The 24542-nt window shown below is 37.2% G+C and overlaps 1 protein-coding gene across 2 annotated transcripts in view; it reads left to right on the forward strand.

The window, feature by feature from the left end:
- Positions 1 to 24542, forward strand: part of APBA2 (amyloid beta precursor protein binding family A member 2) — a 48493-nt gene that overhangs the window by 4059 nt on the left and 19892 nt on the right. Inside the window, exons 3-7 of one of the 2 annotated variants that reach the window (XM_050903127.1) lie at positions 10030 to 10110; positions 11480 to 11516; positions 17601 to 17746; positions 19087 to 19122; positions 20744 to 20830. In XM_050903127.1, the coding sequence (XP_050759084.1) occupies positions 10030 to 10110; positions 11480 to 11516; positions 17601 to 17746; positions 19087 to 19122; positions 20744 to 20830 (387 nt within the window). The remainder of the gene's footprint in view (positions 1 to 10029; positions 10111 to 11479; positions 11517 to 17600; positions 17747 to 19086; positions 19123 to 20743; positions 20831 to 24542) is intronic. The other variant, XM_050903124.1, reaches the window with a different exon arrangement.

Below are 24542 nucleotides of genomic sequence, written 5' to 3' on the forward strand. Positions count from 1 at the left end.
TCAGCTTTATCAAATCTGTAAATATTATGATTTTCTATAGTTAAGTGCTCCACAGTCACACAATTTAATCTAGATGATTCCATTAAAAACAGACATTAAAATATGACAATTCCTCTGAAAAACAGTAACAGGAAATCAAATGTTTAAGTATATGCTGATGAAACAGGTTGACCTTTATTATAATTGTGAACAAGAAATCTTAGGATATTTTCAGATTTCCCATATCTACAGCAAGTTTTTAATATTCATTTCTACATTCTATTTTCAGAAGTATAATTAGAACCAGTTGTGTGACTTACTACATTCAGTGCCTTACTGCCAGCATAAACATTCTAGCTTGTGTGAATAAGCTTGATGATCTTGAATGGTTTGAATAGTTACTAGGTATTGGCTAGGAGCAGAGAAGTCTAGTTAGCATGTTTTAGACTACTGATGGTCTTTCTGGCACAGTGCACCAGCAGCTGCTACTGGGAATGTTGCTGCTTATAAGTTTTGAAAGTATTTGCAGAACAAAAGAGAAGAGGAGCTCTTGAATAAGAAATTGTTGGGTTTCTTTCCCCTGAATGATTGCTAATTCAAAACAGAATTCAAAATAGACTTCCATTTCAACATCTTCTTGTACTCTTTCAAAGTTTGTTTAGCAGAGGTTGAGCTGAATTGCTTTGTACCTTTATTATTCTTGCCAGACTGCTAACAACTGGGGGTTTTGTAACACCAGGATATTGATGTAACTGCCGCTGGTGGGAAAATAAACAAAGGGACCTAAGTATTTCTGAGTTGCCTGTCTGAGCTTTAGTTGTTATTTCCAGTCAGTCTTGGGCCAATGCCTTAATCTTTTTTAATAATGGAGGAAGCATTGCTGTGATAGGTAGCCACTGGCTGGCATTAGCCATTGAGTGAGTACAATCACTCGTCATAAAAACCACGAACTGTTGTCTAAGGGATAGAGCATTAAACAACACACAATATTTCATTCCTTCAAATATGGAGAGAGAAAGGAAAGTAGAGATACAGCAGTACAGGTATCCATTTCAGTGCAGCAGGAAGGGATAAACAAACTGGGTGACAAGACATGCATTTAATTTGTAAGAAAGGAGACAGGGCAAAGCTGCTGTGGGCATCTTCACTGAAGAGAAGAGCACATAGGGCTCCAAGGCATAAAGTTGTGAAGCAGCATTTCTTATGGAGATACAGAAGCTCACAAATGGAGACATGAGGAGATTCTCCCCTCCCCCACCCCAAGCCTCCAGGGATATAAAAGAAAGATTAAAAAGCAAGTTAGATAATCTTTGGCAAGCATTACTTGAATGTGTTTATCATAACAAGACTGGTCTTATCTTGCTGTATTCTGTTCACCTACTGCAGGTTGCTTATCATCCTCAGCTTTATCTAAAAATCAGGCTCATTGTGAGGGCATTAGAATAAGCGTACAGTATCCATTTCTGCTAAAGTGGGTTTTATACTTAACAGGTTCTTAAATGTCCTTAACATGAGGTGTGGCTGGACCTTTAACATAGATGTTGGACCTCAAAGAATTTAGATAAAGCGCAGAGGACTTGGTTTTTCTTCTGGAGCATTCAATTATTTTAAAATTGTCTATAAAATGTCTAAGGGATGGATGCAATTAGTGTACTGTCTAAATGAACCTGTGTCTCATTTGTGAAACTGAGATAGTTATTATTTTAATTACAATAAAGTTCTTACATAGTGAAAGGAGAAAAACCAAGGCCATTGTCAGTAGATTTGCATGCCAAACATTGTTTGCAGAGAATTTGCTTGGAACATCCTTGGTTTTGTCATTTTGCTAAAAGATTTCAGTTATTGTAAGTGTGCATCACACAGTACAAAATATCATGGTGAGAGGGATGACACAGAAGCATACATACTGCATATGGAACACTTTTTTGCCCCAATTCTTTAAGTAAATGTAGATTTGAATGCTTTTAAGTTAAACCAAGATACTATGTGTATGTCAGTTTTTGTAAACAATAAGCAAACAGGAATGTGCATTTTGTGGTTTTATGCACATACTGTGCTGTCCTTAGCTTTTTTTCATGTTTCTGCTCCTCTCCTCCTTTCCTGCCTCCCATAGGTGGTAATACTGCTGCATAAAATTTCAGGTTAGTTAACAGTAACTGATACACAATGCATTTTTACATACCTTTAAAAATATATAGTTATTAATTCTTAGCCCATGATAAATGCTAGCAGTTGTCTTCCATACAAAATGTTAAGTAACCAGTAGACAAATGTGATTTTAAAGGTTCCAGTTGCTAGGTTTGCTTTCAGCAATTAATCACCAGAGAACAGTAGTCACTTCTAAGAAAGGCCCAAAAATCTACAGAGAATGGAAAATAAAGTAAGCAAGCATCTCATTTTACTTTCAGTGTGGGTCAGTCTCCAGTCTTAAATATACATGCTTACCCTTGAAAACTTAGGGGATATATGAGCTTGCTTGTATGAGCCTTTATTTGTAAATACCTCTAGGGAAGTGTAGGAGAGGATTTGCGCTAGACAAGCCTGAGGGAAACCTAGAATATATTTAGAGTGTATATTTGCTCTAACTCACTGCTTAGTACAACTTTCATTTCTTGCAGGTTTTCCATGCTTACATTATTTAAGAAAGGCATTACATCTATGAAGTTGAAACTGATTTTGGGCATTTTATGACACAACTCAAATTTAACAACTTCCTCAAGCTAGGAGTTTCCCCCACCCCCATTTGACATCTTAGTCATCTCAGACTGAGCCAATTGGTAATGTATCTGACACATCAAAAATTTTCTTTTTTGCTTATAATTTCATTTTATATGTTTCAGCTTCATGCAGAGAAGTCTAATATGGTCAGACACCCTATTGATGTAATTCTCCTGAATTACCACAGTTTTTATTGTAAAAAAACCCATGAATTAACTGACTTAGGTATATCTTTGGGTGGAATAAGGAGGAGGAGGAACTGAATGGCTCATTTAACTGATACTAGCATACAATATGACCAGAAATTTTAAAGTGATGAGGTGTTCCTGTGCAAAAGTAGTTGCTGTTGACTTGAAGTTTTTTTATTTTTGGAATGCTGTTACATTTGCATAGCTTCAGGTTTAGCTAGAATATTGTTGGCGTGGCACACCAATAATCAACCTAGGAACAGGTTTATTAGGTGGAAAATGAGAGTAGTCTCCTGTTGCAGATGAGTGCTTGTGCCACACAAAATATGAACAAGGGCCTGGTCTAAGCCAAAGCTTGAACCACAAAAAACTTGTCTCCAGATCAGTTCACTGCAACGTATCCTGTCCTGCTTCCTTCTCATGGGGCAGTCCCAGGCCCATCCTGCTGCTCCCTGACAGCATTTCGAACTTTAGTTTCTCCTATTGCACCCATAAGACATCGGCAGAGAATGATGGCATTGCCTATTATTTTACTAATACTAAGTTAATGCTAACCATATACAGTCAGGTAGCATAATTAAAGAAAAAAGTTAGCAAAACATTGGACAGCAGCTGAAATAATACCAATGGAAGGTCTCTTTTGCACTAATGGGACTTGTAATTACATAATTGCTGCTCTCTGGAACCTCATATGTGGCAGAGTTTACTCTTTTCATCCCAACTAGAGTCATAATTTATGAAATACTGGCATTGGCATGGCCTGAGAGCTACTTCTGATGAGTGGGGACTAAAGATGACTATGGGACTCAACACTTGAGCATTGACCATCTAATCAGCCCTTTGTTCTTAATGTCTCATCTACTTAGATTTCAGACTGCAGGCTCCTGAGTATGCATAGTCTCTCCTACCCTATTCAAACAGATCTATTTACCAACAATAACAGATAAAGTTTTAAACAGCACCAACACCCTACCTTCACCTATACCCTTTTGAAGAAACAAGGATTTGCCATTATCATCATTAATAAGGAGGACCTTAGAGGGAAGTCTACTTTTTAATGATGCTGCCTGTGACACATGAATCCTGTTGCTTCTCATTTCTCAAGCATACTTTTGTATCACTGGCATACATTTGAGAACCTAACCAAACATGCTCATACAGACTCCTCCGGTAGGGACCCCATGAGCTTCTGCAGTGTTAGTCTCATTTCACAACTTCCATCTAGGCTATGCCCTTACACTTTTTCCACATGGACATTCAGAGACGGATAAAATGTCACTAACAAAGAATTTGTGAAAGAAAATTTTACAAAGTCTTCTTTTTTGTCTCAGTTTGTTCTCCAACACCTTTGCACACATCAGTGCTGCTACTGTGTTTTGTTTACCTGTACTAGTAGAGCTCGGTATTGACAAAAATATTTGAGGTTTGTTCCCTTCTCTTGGCATGGGCACAGTGCTCTTCTGCTGCAAAGAGCCCAAATCCAGGAGTCTTTTGTCTGTAAAAGATCTCACCCTTAGACCAGTCTGAAGCAGCAAAGATGGTAGACATTTTAGAAAACGTGTATCTTGGAAATGTCTTACTGGAATTCAGTCTGAGTATTATGGGATGCATTTGATAGAATTTGTGGAAAACACAAATGGGTGTAAATAAAGAGTATTAAAAAGCTTGCTGCATTCTCCCGTGTGTTCTAGGCAGCTGTGGGGCAGAAGTATTAAATAGCTATTACTGAGTGACAGTTCCCAAACTTAGCAAGTGTACGTACTTACTGAAAAGTGCTAAACAGTCCAAACAGTCTCAAACAAAACCAGTTTCTCTGTGCTCATTAGCTGAGTCATGGCTTTTTAGCAATAAACTCCTGACACCAGAAGACAGCAAAACCAGTGCCTCTTACTTAAAGATGCATTAGTGACAGTCTTCTCTGGCAAGTTTAAAGCAGAAGGCAGCATGCACTGCAAACTACATCTACATAAAAATGCACCATCCAGCACAGCTATTTCTCTGAAACTCTTATCATGGCTGGTTCTCAATTTTAAATACATGCAAGGACAAAAAACCTCTTAGTTCTTTAAGATGATAAAAATAAATTGGTGATTGTTTTAATGTTTATTGAAATTGGATAGAGTATTGAAATTCTTTTGTGGAATGCTTAAATCTCTAAACTTACTTTGACTCCTTCTCTTTTCATAATACCAGTTCCATGCTCTAACTCTACTTGCTTACTTGGAACTAGTCCTTTCTACAAATATTTTCCTCTTCACTTCTGACGTGTGCTGGCACTACCTCTAAATTGGCACATAAGTAATGGAATCTTCGTGAGAGAATAGAACGTGAAGTCTGGCCTTTTTTTTCTGTGATCAAAATCAGAAATCCTTCAGCTAGTCAAGAACTGCCTCATTCAGATTCTGTCTTTCTAAGTGTATCCTGCTGGATCAAATTGCTCCTACTGACAATAGCATGTTACTGATGTTACGATAACTAACACAGCAGCTCAGTAAGGGTACATTAAGCCATTCCCACTACACATCACCAGCATCTACGAGAGAGGTTATTTCAGTCATGTAGTTTAATAGGAATAGTACCACCATAATAGACTTATTACTAGGTTACCATCTCTTGATTCAAAAAGATGTTTTAGATGCACCTTGATGTGTTTCTGTAAACATAGTAGTGTTTAAATAACAGGAGGACATATGGCCTAATGATAAACTGTCTTCAGAAACCAACAGAAGGTCACAGAAGTTGAAACTAGAAACTGAAGTTTTGTCCTTAAGTGACAAACATAACAATACCCATCTGCTTTACCTTCGTTCTAGAGGGAGACAACAAATCTGGATGAAAAGTCAATTAGATCTGTTGGTTTACTTGTGCAACAGGTAACTTAATAATCTAGTCAACGTACCACAAAACATCTCTTTTCCAAGAAGGTTTTTTCTTCTTGGAGCCTACCACAAGGAACCTTTTTCAATTGGAACCTACCACAAAATGTCTCTTTTCCAAGAAGCTTAGTAGTCTTCAAGATGAGTTTCAAAATATATAAGCCAGTACTTTGGTTTCTGAACACATTATTTGATAATATTTGAACAGTATTGCTAGTAAAGAGATTGGCAGGTATGGATCATAAGTGTCATTATTCAAACGTTTAAACATAGTAATAAAGCCTCACCACGTCTTTGAGCTGCACTCAGTGCTTGCTTACCAACTCTTTACCAAAAGGGTTAACAATTCTGAAAAAACTAATCTTTCATTCCTCTCAGACAAATTATTCCTCTGAATAAATCAAGAAAGGGACTAACCTGCTGGTTTCCAGCAGAACGTCGTCCAGCAGGAAAGTGCTTCATCAGCACCGAGCACCACAGCAGCATTCAGGAACACAGGTGGCAACTTGGAGGAGGACCATATTGCTGAGATGAGCTTTTGACTGAAAAGCTAAACAGCTTATACTGGAGTAAACAAGCAGTAGTGTTAAGAAACAGCAGAACTCAATCCTTACCAGCCCTCACCTCCAGCTAGGAGGAGCTTCATGCTGCAGGAAGGGGTGGTCATAAAGGGGGTCTGGTTGGCTGGGAGGGGCCCTGCAAGATTGGTGGGAGGAGGGAAGCCCAGGTGGCCCCAGGCCTGGCAATTAGCCATCAGGACAGGGCTGCCCTGGGCATGGGTAGAGCTGCAGGCTTATTTCTGAAAGATGTGCATAGATGCTTCAGTGACCTCAAATAAGTAGAGTATGATTTTCCTCTTGGCCTAAAGATGGCATTTTCTGCTGCCTCACTGCCTCAGTACTTGCCCAGAGGCAAAAGTATTAATAACACTACACCTTTAATATTTTAATATTTTTGTATCTTTCCTTTGCAGAATCTGTCCTCTTATCAGAATCTTATCCTAGGATAAGAGACTTTTAACATAGCTGTACCTCTGTGTTAGTGTGCAGTCAGTTCCAGATTTCTGGTTTAGCTTTAGGTCCTCTTCTAAACTGCAAGTCAGGGTATAAAGTATTTGTAATACCTTATAAGTGTTTCCCTCAAGTGTGATTTTTGTAGCTATCATAACACTTAAAACGACAATATAAATTGGAAACTGTGTAAGAAACATGAAGAAAGCAAGTATCGAGTATGATAATTTATTTGACATTGGTCAGGTCACCTGGGAGCATGAACCAACTTCCAGCCCACACTGAATATCACAATTTATGTTTTCTAAAAATGATTCCAAAAAAGAAGTTCCAAAACAGTCCCTTCATCCTTGGTCTAGAAGCATCTCCTTCCATATGTACAAGACTACATGGTTTGTAACTGTGCATTGGAGATATAGCCGTGCCTAGTCTGCATAGTTCTCTCCTTTGACACTGTAAGTCTTACGGAAAGAGACAGAAGCCCTTGTCCCTGTACTTCTTTCTGCCCTTTGCTTCTGGGATACCATGTTAGCAAATATTTCTTTAGCATGAAGATCTCAACCCTTATTTTGTAAAGGGTCATTGTAACAGCCCACATATTTGCAGGCAGATGTTGGGCACAGAAAGTCTCAGACAGGCACAGCTCCCCTTATATGTGCTGCTGCTGAAGGGACACAGGGTGTGCTACACTCCAAAGCTGAGAAGATCTCAAGAATGTGATACTACACACAGCTTTGTTTGGAGGAAGTGCTCACAGTGACACCCTCCCCTCCCCATCACAACATTTTTAAAGAACAAAGTGTTAATAGATCAGCCAGAGGTAGAACATATTGTGTGCACAGATGTGCATAAAAGAAATGGAAGAATTCTTTGTACCTGGGATTCTGCCTAATTAGACTGGGGCTCCTAAACACATAGGCGAAACACTGGGAAGAAAAAAATTGGCCTTCATGTACAGACACCAAATAGTAAGTAAAAAACATTTATTACGTTCCTTGTAGAGGTGATGTGATTGGTCCCAATTCATCAGGTATTCTGCACAGACTTCTCTTTGGAACCCAGCCAGTACACAATAACAACATATATACTACATATGTGATACACATATACTACATATGTGACTAGGAAACAATAAACAAGCAAGGCTTGTTTATATTCCTAAAATCCTGAAAATGGGAATTACAGCTATGTGTAAATCAAAAACAAAATGTCATGCAAGTGTTTAGTCATATTTTATATTAAGACTATATAGAATTATATATGCAGCTATTGCCAAAGAGCATGATCGGTATTATGATCCCCAGGGCTGAATAAGTCCATCGACATAGAGGATTTGTGACAGAGACATGTTTCAGTAATGTTTATAGCACCCAGGGTATGCTTACTAAACCAGTCAGCCATTTCCTTCTTTATATGCAGGTGCATTTTCAGTTCAGTCAAGTGTGTGGTAATCAGAACTGACAGAGTTTTAAAAGTATTAACATTCTGTTTGCTGCCACTGTTTACAGTTTAATGTATCTTCATTGTGGCCATGTCATTTTCCCTGCTTAAAGCATACTTGATCTAATCCTGCTATTTTAGGGAATAATGTATGATTATTATGCTTGTTTTATTAAAGCCCTCTAGATATTTGTTTACCTCATTAATACGTTTCACTGCACATCAACACATATTGCTCCATATTAGTTTAGCCATGCAATATAATTAGATTTGTCTTTTCTCAAACAGAATAGCATTTATAAGCAGGGATATGGTAAGCTTCTTAGCTACCACAGCCATGTAGACAGGGCACTAGTCAGTGGGTCCCCAAGTCTTGGTGCTCTGTGTATATCTCAGTCTTTTCTTTCCTAAAATCCTGCTTACTACTTGGGTGAATTTTTGTTTTGTGTATATTGTCTTACCTGAGAATTAGCATTACTGAGCTAATAGCTCTAATGTGCTTACTTCATTAGGACATTTCGTTCAGCTGACTATTACTCATAGGGAATAATTTGTCTAGAGATGAACATGCAGGCTTTCTTTGATGACAGCTACATATTGCATTTGAAAGTCAGAAGACAAGAAGTTGTGTTCACATGTAACATTCAGGCTGACCCTTTGACATAACACTGGCTCAGTGTTTTCCATTTGCACAGTTGTTGATAGAAGTTCTTATTTGTGAAGCCTTGCAATGACAGTGGCATTTAGGCACTCTTTTTTATACATAATGGGGAAATTGAGAAAAAAGGAAACTGAAATATCCTAAACCATAAAAATTTGTTCCAGAAATCACCTTGGTTTTCCAGATTTCTAACACTGAACCTCTGAGTCATGAAAACTTCACTTTCTTGGTACGTATGGGACACGGGCACTCCCTGTACCGGGTGCTGGTGTTCTGTGACTTGTGCCAGGTCTGGAGAAGAAATTCTGCCCCTGAGAATACTGGAATGTAGAAGAAAAAGAGTATTCCATAGTTTAAAAAACTTAGTATTTTCCTTGTGTAAGGTTTTATATTTTCCCTTTTACATTTCTTCAGAAGCCTGAAGCTGTGCTGCCAGCCTCCTGTAGATTTGCTTGGCCCAAAAGGAAGGAGATGCCATGAGGTACCTCCCATGAACACAGAATCCTATATTCAGTGCTAGGATTCTGTTTTTCAGCTCAGAGGTGGCTGTTAGGACTATTTTGATTTTGTCCAGTACTGAGAATAAACACATTTAAAAATTCTGACTTTGGTTTCTGAACAATTTGAACATGTCAGCATTTGGCTTAATTTCATGTGAAAAATTTGCATTGAAACAAAATAATTTAGTTTAAATCAGTGGTGTAACTGCTACTTAATGATAATTGACACGACTTATTATTGACATCAAGTAGATCTTTTATTATAATTAAACAGCTCAAAATTTTTATGAATCTTATATTTGCTAAAATACAATAGGAAATTCCAACTATTATATCACAATATGATATTTCAGTATCAGTAATGAATATTGATTGCATATAAATAACTACGTATAAATACATATAACTAACTACATATAAATAACTACACAGAACAGCTTCATGACCAGTGACTGTCATAAAATAATGGAGAACATGCTAAGTAGTTTCATATGTTAATGTTTTATGAATTTTTATTAGAATTTTCTGAATGTAATTTAATCTGGTGAAAATTTTCTGACTATCTTTGTACCATTGACTTCCACTGAAATCTCTACTTTGTTTTGAAGCTTGTCAGAAGAGAAAAGCATTTGAAATCCTTTCTCTTTTTTCTTGTAGATATGCAATGGTTTAGAGCAGCCAAGGAAGCAACAGCGTTCAGATCTTAATGGACCAGTTGACAATAATAATACACCTGAGGTAGGTACCTTAGGCCGTTAGGCCGTTCTGCTGCCTGTCTTCCTGTGGTCAGGCTTCCGTGAGGGACAGCAGGCACCAAATTGTCAGCTTTCTCCTTCTCACACACACATACTTAGGCTCTGTTTCTTTTCCTGAACTGACAATAAATACCATGTCTGCATATTCTGAAAAGCCTTTGAACTATACCCCTGAATTTGTTGCTGCCACATTCATTTTATGTAACTGTCCACGGCATCTGCTCAAGCCTAAAATTTTCTGATGACATACAGAATAGGGAGAACACTTCAGAAATTCTCTTTTTGGATTATTGGAGAGCAAAAGTAGCATCAAAAAGAAATGGGCTCCTGCTTTTTTTCTCCGCCCTCCCTCCCCACTCCCGTCAGTCTTTGAAAGCAAAGGACTGCTTAATTCCCACAGGAATAATTCTCTTTAAATAACCCCTAATATCAAGCACATCATTCAGTGCTGAAGGCTCAAATGGTTTGCATCTTTTTGAGTGGCCTCTGTGGTAAGATGTGTCCTGGCTCAGTCAGCTGTGAAAAAGACGCAGTGATAGACAGACCTGCTCTTGTCACCGAAGACTGGAGCAAAGAAGACATCTAAGAATGCAGAATGAGGTTATGCTTGAGGCTAGACACAATGAAATGAAATTCAGACTTAAAAGCAGAAGTCTGTTATCTCAAAAACATGTATTTAGCCTGTAGCCTGTTACATTACTGAAGAGGCACATTTCTAAAGCCTTTTCCCATAATGGAGAATCGGCCTTTTTCCTGGAAACAGGAATGCTTGAGGAGGCTGGCAAAAGACAAGCAAAGGGAAGGACTCTATCTGTTTATTGAGAATAGAGACAGAGGCATAAAAAGATCACTGTTGTGGCCCCTGCTGAGATTAAGTGTAATGCTATGTACTGTGCAATCAGGGACAGTTCTTTTTATTCACTGACCCAGAATCTTGCTTTGTAGAATATTGTCAGATGTTCGTAATGGGAAATTTGGGATATCGTTAACAGGCAATGTGATCTAGTGGACAAACTATCGGACTGGGAATTGCTGGTTTGCATTGCTCATTTGACAGCTGACTTCCTAGGTCATTTTCATGTTCTTCCCCCCACCCTACCTTATTTTTTTGTATGGTAGGATCTGCTTAAAATGCTTTGAGATTCCAGGTAAACAGCACTATGTAACAGTTACATTTGGTTAATTACTGTGATGTAATGTGTTTCACTGTGCTAAATAGCGGCTATGCAGAAGTTATACAGAGAAATTTGATTTTTTTTTAAACAATGGTCAGCTGTTTAAATATAATATGAATTCAGCTCAGTTTGTGAAAACGATTTTGTTACAGCTATACCATTTTTATTTCTCAACAGACAAAGAAAGTGTCTTCATTTCCAAGTTTTGTTGATGGTAAGTTTTACATCATCCATAGTTAAAGTAGGATAAAATGGAAGCAAATGCTTTAATATGTTTTAAAGATCACAGTTCTAAAAACCAGTCAAACCCAAGACAATACAGCTGAAAAGTTTAAGTATTGAAGTATTTAACATTTTCATCCCCCGCTGTGGCAATGGGAGCCTGGTGGTGATAAAAAGGAGGAGCACATAGAACTCTCAGAAGGATTAAGGTGAGGATGGAGACAACTACAAATCTGGAAGAGGGTAAAAAAGGTGGTAACAGTGGGCCCCAGCAGGGTGGAGATTTATGAAGGTATAAGAGCACCCTGCTCTTCATGGCCTTGCACAGAGGAAGGAGTCATTTAACTGTTCAGAGCAGCCCCTGTATCACTTTGATGTGATGCCCGTTACCACACTCTGGGAATCTCAGTTGTCGGCACAAAGGGAAAGGTTCTCCTGATCTCACAAAAAATTGGTAATCCAATCCTCTTTTTAGGAGAGCCATGCTTTCATGTGGTTCTTCAATCCCCTTTGCACTGCTATTATGTATTTTGTGTTTGGAGAAGAGTAAGTCAATTTATTAACACAAGAAGGCGGTCAGAGATAAAACGGGATTATACTGAAAAACTTTATCATTCTGTGATTCACAGACAGCTGAAGAACTTTGTACGGGGAAAATGCATACACTCTTCCTGCAAAGGAAATGTCTACACTGTAAAGTGAGAAAAGACAGTAGGAAACTTCTAAGGATCTGACCCCTTAGATCTGCCATGAACACACTCTTCCCTACAATGGAAACCATAAATGAATGTTAAAAACTTGATTTCTAATGCCATTCTCAACTCAGGGAAAACTTACTGTGATTTAGAATAATATTAGAATGTCCAACGCATTTTTCTTCTATTCCCTGATCTCTTCAGCTTGACTAGCAACTTCTGCTTTTAGTAATTTCCTTGACAAGCTAGAGCAAATGGAAAGTTCAAAGATTGCCCCTTCTACACAGATTGACGTCTGAAGGAAATTACACGTAACACTTGGCATGTACTGGCTAACAGGCCCTAAATAGAGGTAAATTAAATGCATTCCCAAGAAAGCAAGCTGATACTTTGTAATAAGCATCTACTGATTGTATAGTGGGCAACTAGAAAGGGAGGCCTGCATGAGTAGAGCTTTAAAACAGACTAGAAAATTCACCCCTCACAGCACTTGCAGATACAACTGCGCATTTTAATTTTATTGGGATAAAAAGGTTACGTCTTTTTCTTTCCTTACCAATCAGCTCACTACTCTGTTGGAAAGGGGTCAGTATACTCTTTTAGATAGCATAATACTTTTTTTTTTAGTTCAATCGTTTTGCTTTCGCTGATTTTTTTTCTATAGTCACACAGTTTGTGAAGATAAGCTATCTATTAGGCTTTTTCTGTTGCAGGTATTATATGGCATTGTCTAATCCAAATAAATATGTAGCTTACTAGGAGCTTATGATAGCTAACACGACTGCTCTCTGAATTCAAAGAAAAACACAGTTTTTATTATTAATTTGTATGTAGAGTCCCAAAAGGAACAGGACCCTACTGCACATGGAAAAGATTCTGCTAGCTAACACTCCCTGGTCTTCCCTGAGCTTTGACGGCGATACCACAACCATATTCTGGTTATATTCATATTCAGCTGTTCAGGCGCTTAACTTTCAGCATGACTCCTTAACTACAGTAGCTATATCTATATCTCTATTAATACTTAATATTTTTCATATGCCATGTGGACATAAAAACAAATTAGATAACAGGCACAAAAAATATTGCAAATGTGTCCTTTTGCTATTAGAATGGTTTCAGTAGTAGTTCCATGTTCAGGGGTTGTGGCCTTTTTGCTCCCTGTATTTGTCCTATCACCATAAATCTCATTCCCTTGCACAGTAACAACCATGATGAAGTAAAGAAATCAGCCAAAATATGGAACTTGTAGATAGCCATTCTGCAAGGTGACATATGCCCTGTGTCCATTTACTCTTTATGCAAAATCTGCTGCAGTGCCACGCACCCTAAGGTCTCAGTGACTTCATGGAGTATGATGGTTCTCAGCAGGAAGTTGAAAGTGCTTCTGTGCTCTGAGCGCAGTCTCTAAATACTGTCTGAATCCTTGGTTTACACATGATTTTAGATAAATATAAAATATGTTCCTAACAGATTATTAAATTCAGTTATGCTGAATTATTGAATGAGTATTCTTTTTCTTATATTACGAATACAAAAGTTATTTAAAAATATTTAGACCTAGTCTACTTAGTCTAGAAATATGTTTATACTTGTTGCATTAATAGCTCAGCAGAAAACCAAGTAATCTCTATTGCATTTATAAGATAGTGCAGAAATTTACAGTTAGATTTTTCAGAAATAGTTATCTAATGTTTAAGCACCAATACTCAACATAAAATTCCAGTCTTTGTTCACATCGAACTAATCTTCAAGTTTCAAATCTATTTCTTTCTTCTTCCCTTCCTCATCAGTAAGCCTTACACATGCTTACAGTCAAGGGCATGCTTACGTGCTCTGATGAGCTGCGACCTCAGCCAAGTCTGCATTTTTATATTATTTAAAGCAGTCAGAGATAAGGGAAGGAAACACTCAGGTAACCCAGTTTGACCCTGGCAATTTGCAATACTATTCCATCCTTCCAACAGATGTCTTATTTTACCCGACAATTGCTTACATTGCCTTCATGATAGGAAATGCATGTTGGAAATGTTTTATGCCCAACATGCCTTTTTTTGGGGGGGGGGGGTGGGGGGGGCGGGAGGGGTGTTGTCTGTATTAGCTATTGCTATAAGCATTTTATATGTGCTGGTTTTTTATACATGATGTTGCAGAATTTGTTGCCAGTATAATGATTCTGCAAAAAATGAATTTCTAATGTTATGAAGAGATGATGAAACCATACCCAACCAAAAAAATCCCAATCTTTAAAGAATCCAAATAAATAAAACCAGGATTATAAAATTGCTTAAAACTCTAGCTTATTTCCATGTTCAAGAAGTTTTTGAGACAAATTAGTTAAAAACACCATCGCTGTCACCAAACAACCAAGACGTGAGAATAATTTGTTTTTTTCCTTTGTAACACTCATTACTTTCACAGACCCCTAAGATATGGTTGGGATTACCGTTTCATGCTCGGAGATGCTAGCAGTGTATATGTAAAAATAGATCTCTAAACATGAATTTGAAAGGAAAGTGCCTTTGATGTAGCCTATCAATGACTTGGAAATCAAGACAAAAATGCCTTGCTCAAAGATGTATAAAGCACCAGTATAACCAGAAGTGGGCCAAATTCTACATTCTTGAAAATAACTGAAGAGAAAACAAGCTTTCCTGAGTTCAGCCAGAGCTTTTGGGATGGAAAGGAGGTAGATTAAGGGGCTGATATGTTTTAAATAACCAGCACAACTTTTTTTGTTGACAAATCCTGCAGACTCTTAGAATTTTGGTCTTTGCTTGATGTAGTAATGACTGTATTAGAATTTGTACCAAGAATTGCCATTTTACTTTTTTTCAGACACACAAAATATTTCAAGAAAATTACTCTAAATTAACTACTAAAGGAAGTTAGTTAAACTGATTTAAACATTATGTGGGTAAGCATATTTCAGAGTTAAAGCAACCTTGATTCAATTTAGCCTGATTTACTTAGCCTGAAGTGAATGAAGGAAAACAAAATTAAAGCCACTTTAATTTTGAATGAGCGTGTTGATGCAGGCATCTAATGAAGTTTTGCTAACTTAACATAAAATTCACATCTTTAATTAATTTCCCTCTTTGCTACCCTTGAAACAAGATGTCAATATGATGCAACATTAATGTTTTGTTGCATGCTGAAAGAAGTACAGATGTATGAGACTATGTTTTAGGCCTGAAAAGACATATGAATGACATCATCAGAAGAGGTACCATATAAAATACATCATCCATCTGCTGAAAAATGTCATGGTGCAAAGATGTAAGCAAAGAGGAACAGAGATATAGTAAATGGAGTTCTTGTGGAATTTTCATTTTCTTTGATTTCATTCAGTGAATTAGTGCTGCAGGAACAAGGATTGTTTTTTGAGGTATTGAAAGACTTGGCTTTCGTGAAGAGTTTCAGTGACTTTTTAAATTAGTGGCTTCCCAAGGATTTCATTGAGGATTTTCACACTTTCAGTGGAGATTGTCATGATATTTGTTTATTCTTTCCCAATACTTTGAGTATTTTAAATTCCACAGAATTCTATTCTGAGTTATAATGAGGATCCTAAACCATTACTGGATTTGTATGGATGTGATCTAAAACAAAATGTGTCCTCCTGTGGTATATAATTATCCTTTCAAAGCTTGAAACTACAGTGTTTGCTACCAAAACAAATAGCTCCATTTTCTGTGAGCATTGTTAGTTAATATCAGGTCTCTGAAGAGTGCAGGACTGGTACAAATATATATGTGTGTTTATATACTTTGGTTACTGAAATACAAAGACTGTGGGTTTTTTGCTGGGGATTGAGATTTCCAGCGGGCGAATGTGAGGTCTGGACGGAAGTATAGGTGTCAGCAACATTGCTTGAAGAAGGTCACTTCTTTTAATCAAGTTTATTTTCTGTTGGAAGACTTCCTCTAAATTAGAATGGGAAAACAGGGATAGGAATGCTCACTAAAAGATACATGTGCAAACCACTATTTCAGTAAATTTCATCAGCATAGCATGCTGTATATTTTTCCTTCTCCACATATTAATCTTCCACATTCAATTGATTATAAATAAATTGAACTAACCCACTGTGCAGTAAAACTTTTTTTTAAATTAGCATCTCCCTTCAGTGTCATTCTTCTCCTCACACGTGAGATTGATGTACTTCAAAAAAATGTGTTAGCAGCTTGGCAAGTTGATACAGCTCAAAGCAAATTTCTTTTCTAAAACTTTTGAGGAACAGAAAATATTCACTGTCGAGAGATTTCATCCAAACTCTGGAATGACTGTTCTTTACTGTTGATCTAATCAAGCTAGATGTAAAGCTTAACAGCTGAATAAAGAGCATGATGATCGTAGTCCCAGTATGTTATAAATACTATCCTTTACTCTCTTCTCCCTGCCCCCTCTTTTTCATCCTTGGAAAGAAACAACTTGCAAAATACGAGTTAATGTTAGAATCTCACCAGAGTCAGTATGTAATTAATACTAAGTGTATGCAAAGGCATTTTGTTGAATGAAGGCTAAACTTTAAAAAATATCAAGATGTTTTTAAGTTCCACTATTTTCCTCTCTTTTTTAACGTGAAATTTTTCATGCTCTTTCCACGTGCTCCATTTCCATAACTGCCTTCTGTGACTTCCCTGCTTTCAGAGGAAAAGGCTGTATGACCTGTTGTGCAATGCCATTGATTAGACCGTGAATGTTTTATTGAACTCCTGTACTGAAGCATGTTTCTCCAGCTCTCTGTTTATACAGTCTGTACCAGCCTGGGAACTGTATTTTTCTATCAGTCTCTGAATTCTGGCGTTACACATGACTAAACAACATCAAGATACCTACTTTTCTTGTTTCCTGAACTTCCTTAAATGTTAAGTTTCATGGTGGACTTTTGCTGAAGCAAAGTACACCTTTGTGCCCATTGTAATGGCATTGTAACGATAATGTTTGGGGACTGTGTACTTCCACAAACATCTCAAACAAATGTGGAAACACAAATCTGTATTCAAGCAGAAGTTTAGCTCATGCACTGTAACAGTCATACATATAAATAGTAAGAAAGTTACAATAAAGGAACCTAACAGCATTTCTGAAACTTGCAATATATCAGTGCAGCACAGGAAAAAATTTCCAATGATTTTCCTCTAGAATTCCACAGTTAAACCATTATGCAATGTTTTAAATACTGTATGTTCAGTTAATATGTTTTTTTTGGGAAATAATTATAGGGAAAAACATCATTTATTTTGCACTGGATTTCGTTACCTGTTGCATATTAGAAAAGGTATTAAAAAGGTTGTTCAAGCCTCGATATCCTTTATTCAATTTCCCATCTCTCTACCCTCTTTTGAAAGGCAGTAACTGCAAATGTCTCATGTCAGTTCCAGGACCTTGTGAACCTGAAGACCTCATTGATGGAATCATCTTTGCAGCCAATTACCTGGGCTCTACACAGCTGCTCTCTGAGCGCAACCCTTCCAAAAACATAAGAATGATGCAGGCCCAAGAGGCAGTGAGCCGTGTTAAGGTAAGGGATTTTTATGGTTTGTAGAATGCGCTCTGATCCTTTGACAATTGATCTCTAAACAGTACAGGATCTGCAGCTTCTAAACCTATTCTGAAGTGCACTTACGTGAGTGTAGGTCTAGTACTGTAAATACCATCAGTTTCCAGTGCTTATTATGAAAATACATACAGCATCTCTGAGGAACAAAATGTAAATTATTCCAGGGTCTATTCAAAATTGTTTGGAAGCTGTATGAAGAATTCAAGTATTAAAGACAAATTGCAGATTGCAATTGGGAAATATTCCAATGGCAAAGCACAGGATATTTGTTTGACTGTGGTTTTCCTCTTACGTCATTAATTCCTTTAACTTACTACAGATTTTGAAGATTACTTTCAATATATTCAATTATTACTTTTTTTAGGACAAGAAGATTCATTACTATTGTGTTTGGATTTGGTGTTATTTACAGTGAATAATTTCTGTGTAAATAATGTAGCATAGACTGCTTCATACAGCTGTGTAAAAAAATGCTTTTTTTGGTTAACAATCCAAGTAGGAGATTTTTCTTTTACAATTTTTTGTGGATCTGCTGTAGATACCTCATCTGAATAAACAAGTGGTTAGAAAGAGGTAGATGTAAATGCTCATAGAAAAATAATGTGCTTAGTCAATAAAATATTTAATTGGTAAAAATGTTTTTGAAGGAAACCAGTTCAGGAAAATCATTTACGTAGCAAGAGACTGTCATGATTGATGATTGATTTGGCATTTAGAAACAAATGGAAGGCAAGAAAGGTCCAGTTCTTTAAACTTTCCAAACCTTTGAATTTCTATTTAGCATATTGTGATGTCTCAAGCAGTAAGTAATTGTTGATTGCAATTAACTCCCTAAAAACTGTGTTGTGTATTAACAGCAATCCTAATCTGTCAGGGATACTTGACTACTTTAGATAGTCTTGGAAAAGAGCTTGAGTTACATTTTGTTCAACAATTACATGTAGACATATGATAAATATGGATAGAAAACCTTGATTTTAAAATAGTGCATGTACTGTCATTTTAGACTGCTGTATATTTAGCAGGATAAATGTTATGAGCAGCTGTTAACAGACAACACTCTTTGGTACCAATTTTTTTTGTAATCAATTGACAACATGCATAATGCCATTAAATCCATTTATGCTTGAGAACTGCATAGATGTAAACAAATCTTTCTCTCTTGCACATCCTTCTCCCACTGCCCCAAATTTTTAACAGTCTGGATTCATAGTCAAAAGGTTTCCCTGACTTCCCACACTGTCTTTTCTCTTTCTTTGTGTGTACATCTGTCTGCATTCTTTTTTTATGCTACTCCTCAGAGGATGCAAAAGGCGGCTAAAATCAAGAAAAAAGCGGTGTGTAAACTGTTTTTCTTGAATGCTAAGGTTTACTTACATTTGTGTTGTACTTGTTCTCCATGGAGTGTTGTGTCTTTCATTATGGGTCCTTATAAAGTCATTTTGGTTTCTTCTTTATTAAGTAGACGAACACTGGATGGAATAAAATGAAATCTTTTTCTTCATTGTTCATTTGCTGGAGTGCCTGTCTGCTGCTCTTCTTCTGTTTAATACCTGTGATTTGTTTAGTCCAGATATACAGCCAATGTTATCCAGGAGATTTTTTTTAATGTAATGCTTATTTTTATTTTACTAACCAAAGCAGTAAGATGTATTTCCTATGCCTGTGACTTACTGTATATTTATTAAATTATTGTCGATATTTAAAAACAAATAAAATACATTTACCAGGTAGTAGCTAGAACAATTCATACAGGAGACGTTTCACTCAGTTAAAAGCTATACTTTAGTTAACTAAATACAGTTGACAAAAATATCACTAAAATTAATCTTGCTCTTTGTGATGGTCTTGGATGAAAGCAATGCAAGTAATCTCTACCAAAGTATGTGCTTGCTTTGTATTTTGCTGGATGAGACTTAATTTGAATAAAATTAATGTGAATTAATTATAGGCATAGCTAAGCCTTTGTAACTACAGAAAAGAGCAGCAAATACATCATTTGTCCTTGTACTGTTTCATCAAAGAACCAGTCTCTGACCTGGAGATTGATGCCTGCCTTTAGCACAGGGTGATACAGTCTGTGGCAATTTTATTCTGAGGCTGCTAACATGGGTGCTGCTAAATACCCGTTGCAGTAGTGCACGGTGGACAAGTACCTGGAGGAATAAATAGGTTCCTGCTGAAACTCAGAGTATTAGGTCAACTCTTGGATGATGCTTCAGTGAGAGGCAGCAGCTGCTTTGCCACTTTCCTGTTTTCTCACGCGGGCAGAGCCAGGACTCACACTTAGGAAACATGTGGCATTACACTGTAATCCCACTTGCTCTGTGACCATGTTTTCTAATGGGATATGGAACTGTTTCCCTAGTGAGCAGTGCTCAGAAGTGGAGGTCTAGAAGTCACCTGATGGCTTTCTGTGATATGAGAGAAATATTAGTTCAGTGCTCAGTTCTTTATTTTCTAGAAAAAAACTAAACTAAAAATCTAAAACAAACCTAGAGCCCACCACAGTACTGAGCACCAGCTTGCACTTTTTTTGGTGAGCTCACTGAAGATGGCAAGGGCTAAGCAGCTGATGGGGAGTAAGTCACTTTCTCAATTCTCCTACTTCCTCAATTCCGGTGCCTCGAGAACTGATGTGCATCGATGAGACAGTGGGGAAGAAACAGCCATACTCTTTCTCCTGTTCTGGCTATAAATAGAGAATTTTAGTACTTGAGCTGTCAGTCCCATGGGCTCTGAAAATTCACTCTTACCCACAAAATCAGAGTATGCTTCACTCTTTCTATGCAATAAATGCACCCTTTGCATGTATTTAGAAACACCTTTGAATAGCCGTCTTTGTAGTGGTTTAACAGTGCGATGCCTCACATCACATTATGCTTGAAGTGATCAATGAATTTGTCATTCTAAAGAGGAAATTAAAATTCCCCTTGTAACAAAGCATCTGTCTTTAAGACTTCAGAGGGAGATTCCCAGGCCTTGACTGAAGTGGATCTGTTCATCTCCACACAGAGAATCAAAGTTTTAAATGCAGACACACAGGTAAGTTATGATTAAAACCCTTCAAGAATAATGTTGAGTTAGACTGCGCTCTTATACTATTAGTGGGAAACTTTACTAAATTTGGATAAATTCACTGTTGTGAGAATATTCAGAAAGAGTGGTGTTAGATCTGCTATTGTTGTAACACTTGCCATTTGCCAGTATAGTAATACTGACACCAGTTTTACTTATTTGATGTATTGGAAAATATCTGCATGTTGCTGAGGTCTATAATTCAACTTAGGAAAAGATTCAAAAGTCTTTCAGAATGCATGTACGCTGTTTCTCTGAAACGGTTTCAGTACCCAAATTTACCATCTAACAGGGAAGTCACTTGCTGCTTTGACTAAGCTATTCATATCTTGCCATTGTTAACATTTAACCTCCAATTTTTCCATAAATCACATCTGAGCTACCATCCTCTTTGCCTAAGGTAAATTATTAATTATTCATTTTAAAGAAGCATCTGGAGACCACAGCAATGATCAGCCTCATCTTCTAGGATTACATATATATATTCAATAAGAGGTGATCTTCATAAGAAGGACTTTTTTAAAGGAATTTACTATTAAATACATATAATTTATACATGGATCCCAATATTTAGTATAATAATCTCACAAGATCTCTTAGACTTTGATCATACTTACAGAAAGTCTTAATTTTCATTCTTATGAGAGGCTTTGAAAGGGGAAATTTTAGTGACATTTTTTGCTTTAGTTTTCACTAAAAAACTCCACTGTATGCAGCTAACAGCAGTTGAAAAACAGTAAGACCTCAAGTTACATTAAAGAACAAACCACTTAGAAAGCGCTTAGTTCAGCTAGATACAGCTAAACTAGAAAATCCATCTTGTAGTATTTGGAAAAAGTGGTTGAAATGACCTTATGCTATCCTTTCAATGACACTGTTCCAGAACTTATGAAGGTAATATTTAGTCTTTTTTTTAGTAGCAGAACAGACCAAGGATTATAGGTAAGTTTAACTGTCAGAAAGATATCAAAACAAACCAACCCTTTGTAGGCAGTTTGTGAGTGGAGACAAGCAAGAGTCAGCACAGATTTGTCAAAAGTAAATCATGTCAAATCAATCGTTTTCTTTTGTGATGGGGAATATATTTGTCCATCACACAGAAGCAGCACACATCACCTATTGACTTAAATAAGGCTTTTATCTCATATAATATTTTCTAGATTAGATGATCTAGATACAAGCAGGCTAAAAAATTTCTGAGGGTGTACTTATTTCTGATATATTGCCATATAGATGGCAATATAAAGAGGTAAAGAGCAGAGGGAGACTCACAAGCATGTTTCTTTGATGTAGTACTGTTCAGTATTTTCATAAACAACTTCAGAGACGGAAAGAAAATGGTTATTGAACTTGTATCTTGGTGTATAAGATCAGAGTTCAGAAATATCATGGCTAACTGAAGAAATGAGCTGAAACTATAGGAGATACTTCAATAAAGATAAATGTAGCACTCTACATTAGGATTTTGTTTTGTTTTCAATTAGTGTATGATTTGTTTTTCTAACAATGCAAACCATGAGGCACCTACTTCTTCCTGAAATTTAAGGGAGCGTTACTATTTTTTAATGTGAGGGTAATGATAGTATCTCCAGGAAATTTTTCTTTTAACATAAGCAGATGTCCTTAACATGCCACTAGAACTCCCAAGAGATGGAGCTAGATGAGGAGTAGAATATCCCATCTAACATGGGCAGCAGTATTTACAATCTGCCATCCGTAAATCATCCTGATACTGCATTTCATCCATGATAACCAATACCACTATTTGTTATAGCTCAGCCTTTTTTTTGACCTCAGGGTAGATGGGCGTCATCCAGAGAGTATATTATCAAAGCTTATGACTACTTTTTGCATTAGCAGAAAATAAAATGCTAGTAATTATCAGTGTGAAGATGACTACAGACAAGTATTGGTAAATGAACAGCTACGGTTTATAGTTGGAATGTGTGGCATTAAATAGATAAGTTCTCTTTGTTGAGTAAGGATTAGTCTTAGTGGAAGTCACTCTTGCCCTTCTTTAAATAGTTCAGCATTTCAGCTGAACACCAACCCTGTTAAAAATAAAAAAGGAAAGTCCTTTGAGGCAGACCATAAACGCTTTGTCAAAGTGACTGTTATCTTATTCTCCTGATTCCCCTGAGATTTCTAGTGATATAAAATGCAATGCACCATGAGGAATGGTGTCTAGTATGAGCTGTTCAACCAGATGAAAATAGCAATATTGGAAATTATTGTAATTACAGGCTCTTTGGTGTTTGCCCTGGGGTTTTTGCTTTCTTTTTTTTTACAGTGGGTCTTTCAGAGAGCTGTAAGAGACTTATTCCCATGACTTTTTAGCATTGCTGTTGGCATGCTGCTGCATTTTTGGCTTGGTAATATTTTTCAGTGCTAGTGAAGTTTCCTGACTGGTGTAATTACCATAGGACTATTTCAGCTGGTGTGGCAGCTGGCAGAGACAATCTGTTCTTTCATGGTTTTATCAATTATATAAAACCTATTTCTGCCATCCGTGTTTTAATCCATCTGTAGTGTTGTATAGCTCACATGAGGTAGCAGCTGATTTAAAATGTAAAATTCTCAGTTAAAAAATGACATGCAGCAGGGTTCAAAATGCTGAGTAGCACCAGTAAGGTGTATTGCCATGTTGGAACAGAGCCAGCTCTGGTGTTTCTGTTGCCCTCAGCAACACTAGGAAATGGCACCCCTGCCACTTTTTAGTTGCTTATGCATTTAGTTACTGAATACATTCAGCCCAAGGTGACCACCTGTTTAGTATACGTGGTAGAAGCACCCTTAGGTTTGGCCACATGCCTGCTTCGTATGAGAGCAATTCTTCCCTGTGCCACAGCTTTACGGGCTCGCAGTCAGTGCACAAAAACAGCAGAAATATCACAGCAGCCTCTCCCATCTTCTTGCTCATTCAGTGAACAGAAGCTAGGAGTGAAGCAACTGGGAAAACTAGCAGAGAAAAAGACAGACATAGAGGTCACAAATGTGTATGTGCAGAGCTTCTGGTAGGTGATTGGTTCCATAAAATCGTCTGACTCATTAGGCTAATTCACACTCCCACAGGACTACATCACTTGAAAGCTTGGAAAAATGCTTAGGTTTTCCTCCTTCTGGTGTTCTTTGGGTTTCAAGAGGGACAACAAATGGGATTCTACAAGAGTTCCTTAGAAAGGAAGGGAGATTCTGAGAAAGGGGAATCTGGACAGGAGAAAATAGAACAGGGGTTTTGAAAAAGGCCAAGAGAGAGGCTGAATTTCTAAGGACAAATATAAGGATAACAAGGATGGAATGGATGGGACTAGAAAAGGGATGAGGGAAAAAACAGAGAAGCAGATGGGCAGAGATGGAGGGATTCACGGGAAAGTAACAAAGGAGGAGAGAAGCTGAAAATGAGATAATGGTAATGGAAAATAGAGTGGAATGGAATATGAAGCGAGAAAGGAAAAAGTCAAGTCACAAGTAGTCAAAAGTAAAGACGTTTACAGTCGCTATACATTATTTGCCTTGTCCTAATTGCAGTTGCATTAGGCAGGAAAGAGGTGGGAGGGAGCGGGGGAATGACTGCTTTCACCCCTACAAGGGGAAAATAAAAAAAACCCCTTTGAGTAACTTCTGTGTGACGATAAGGACAGAAAGACTTTCTTGGCAGGTGAGATTAAATGCATTCATT

Source organism: Gymnogyps californianus, chromosome 11, assembly GCF_018139145.2.
Source record: "Gymnogyps californianus isolate 813 chromosome 11, ASM1813914v2, whole genome shotgun sequence".
Taxonomy (NCBI): Eukaryota; Metazoa; Chordata; class Aves; order Accipitriformes; family Cathartidae; genus Gymnogyps; species Gymnogyps californianus.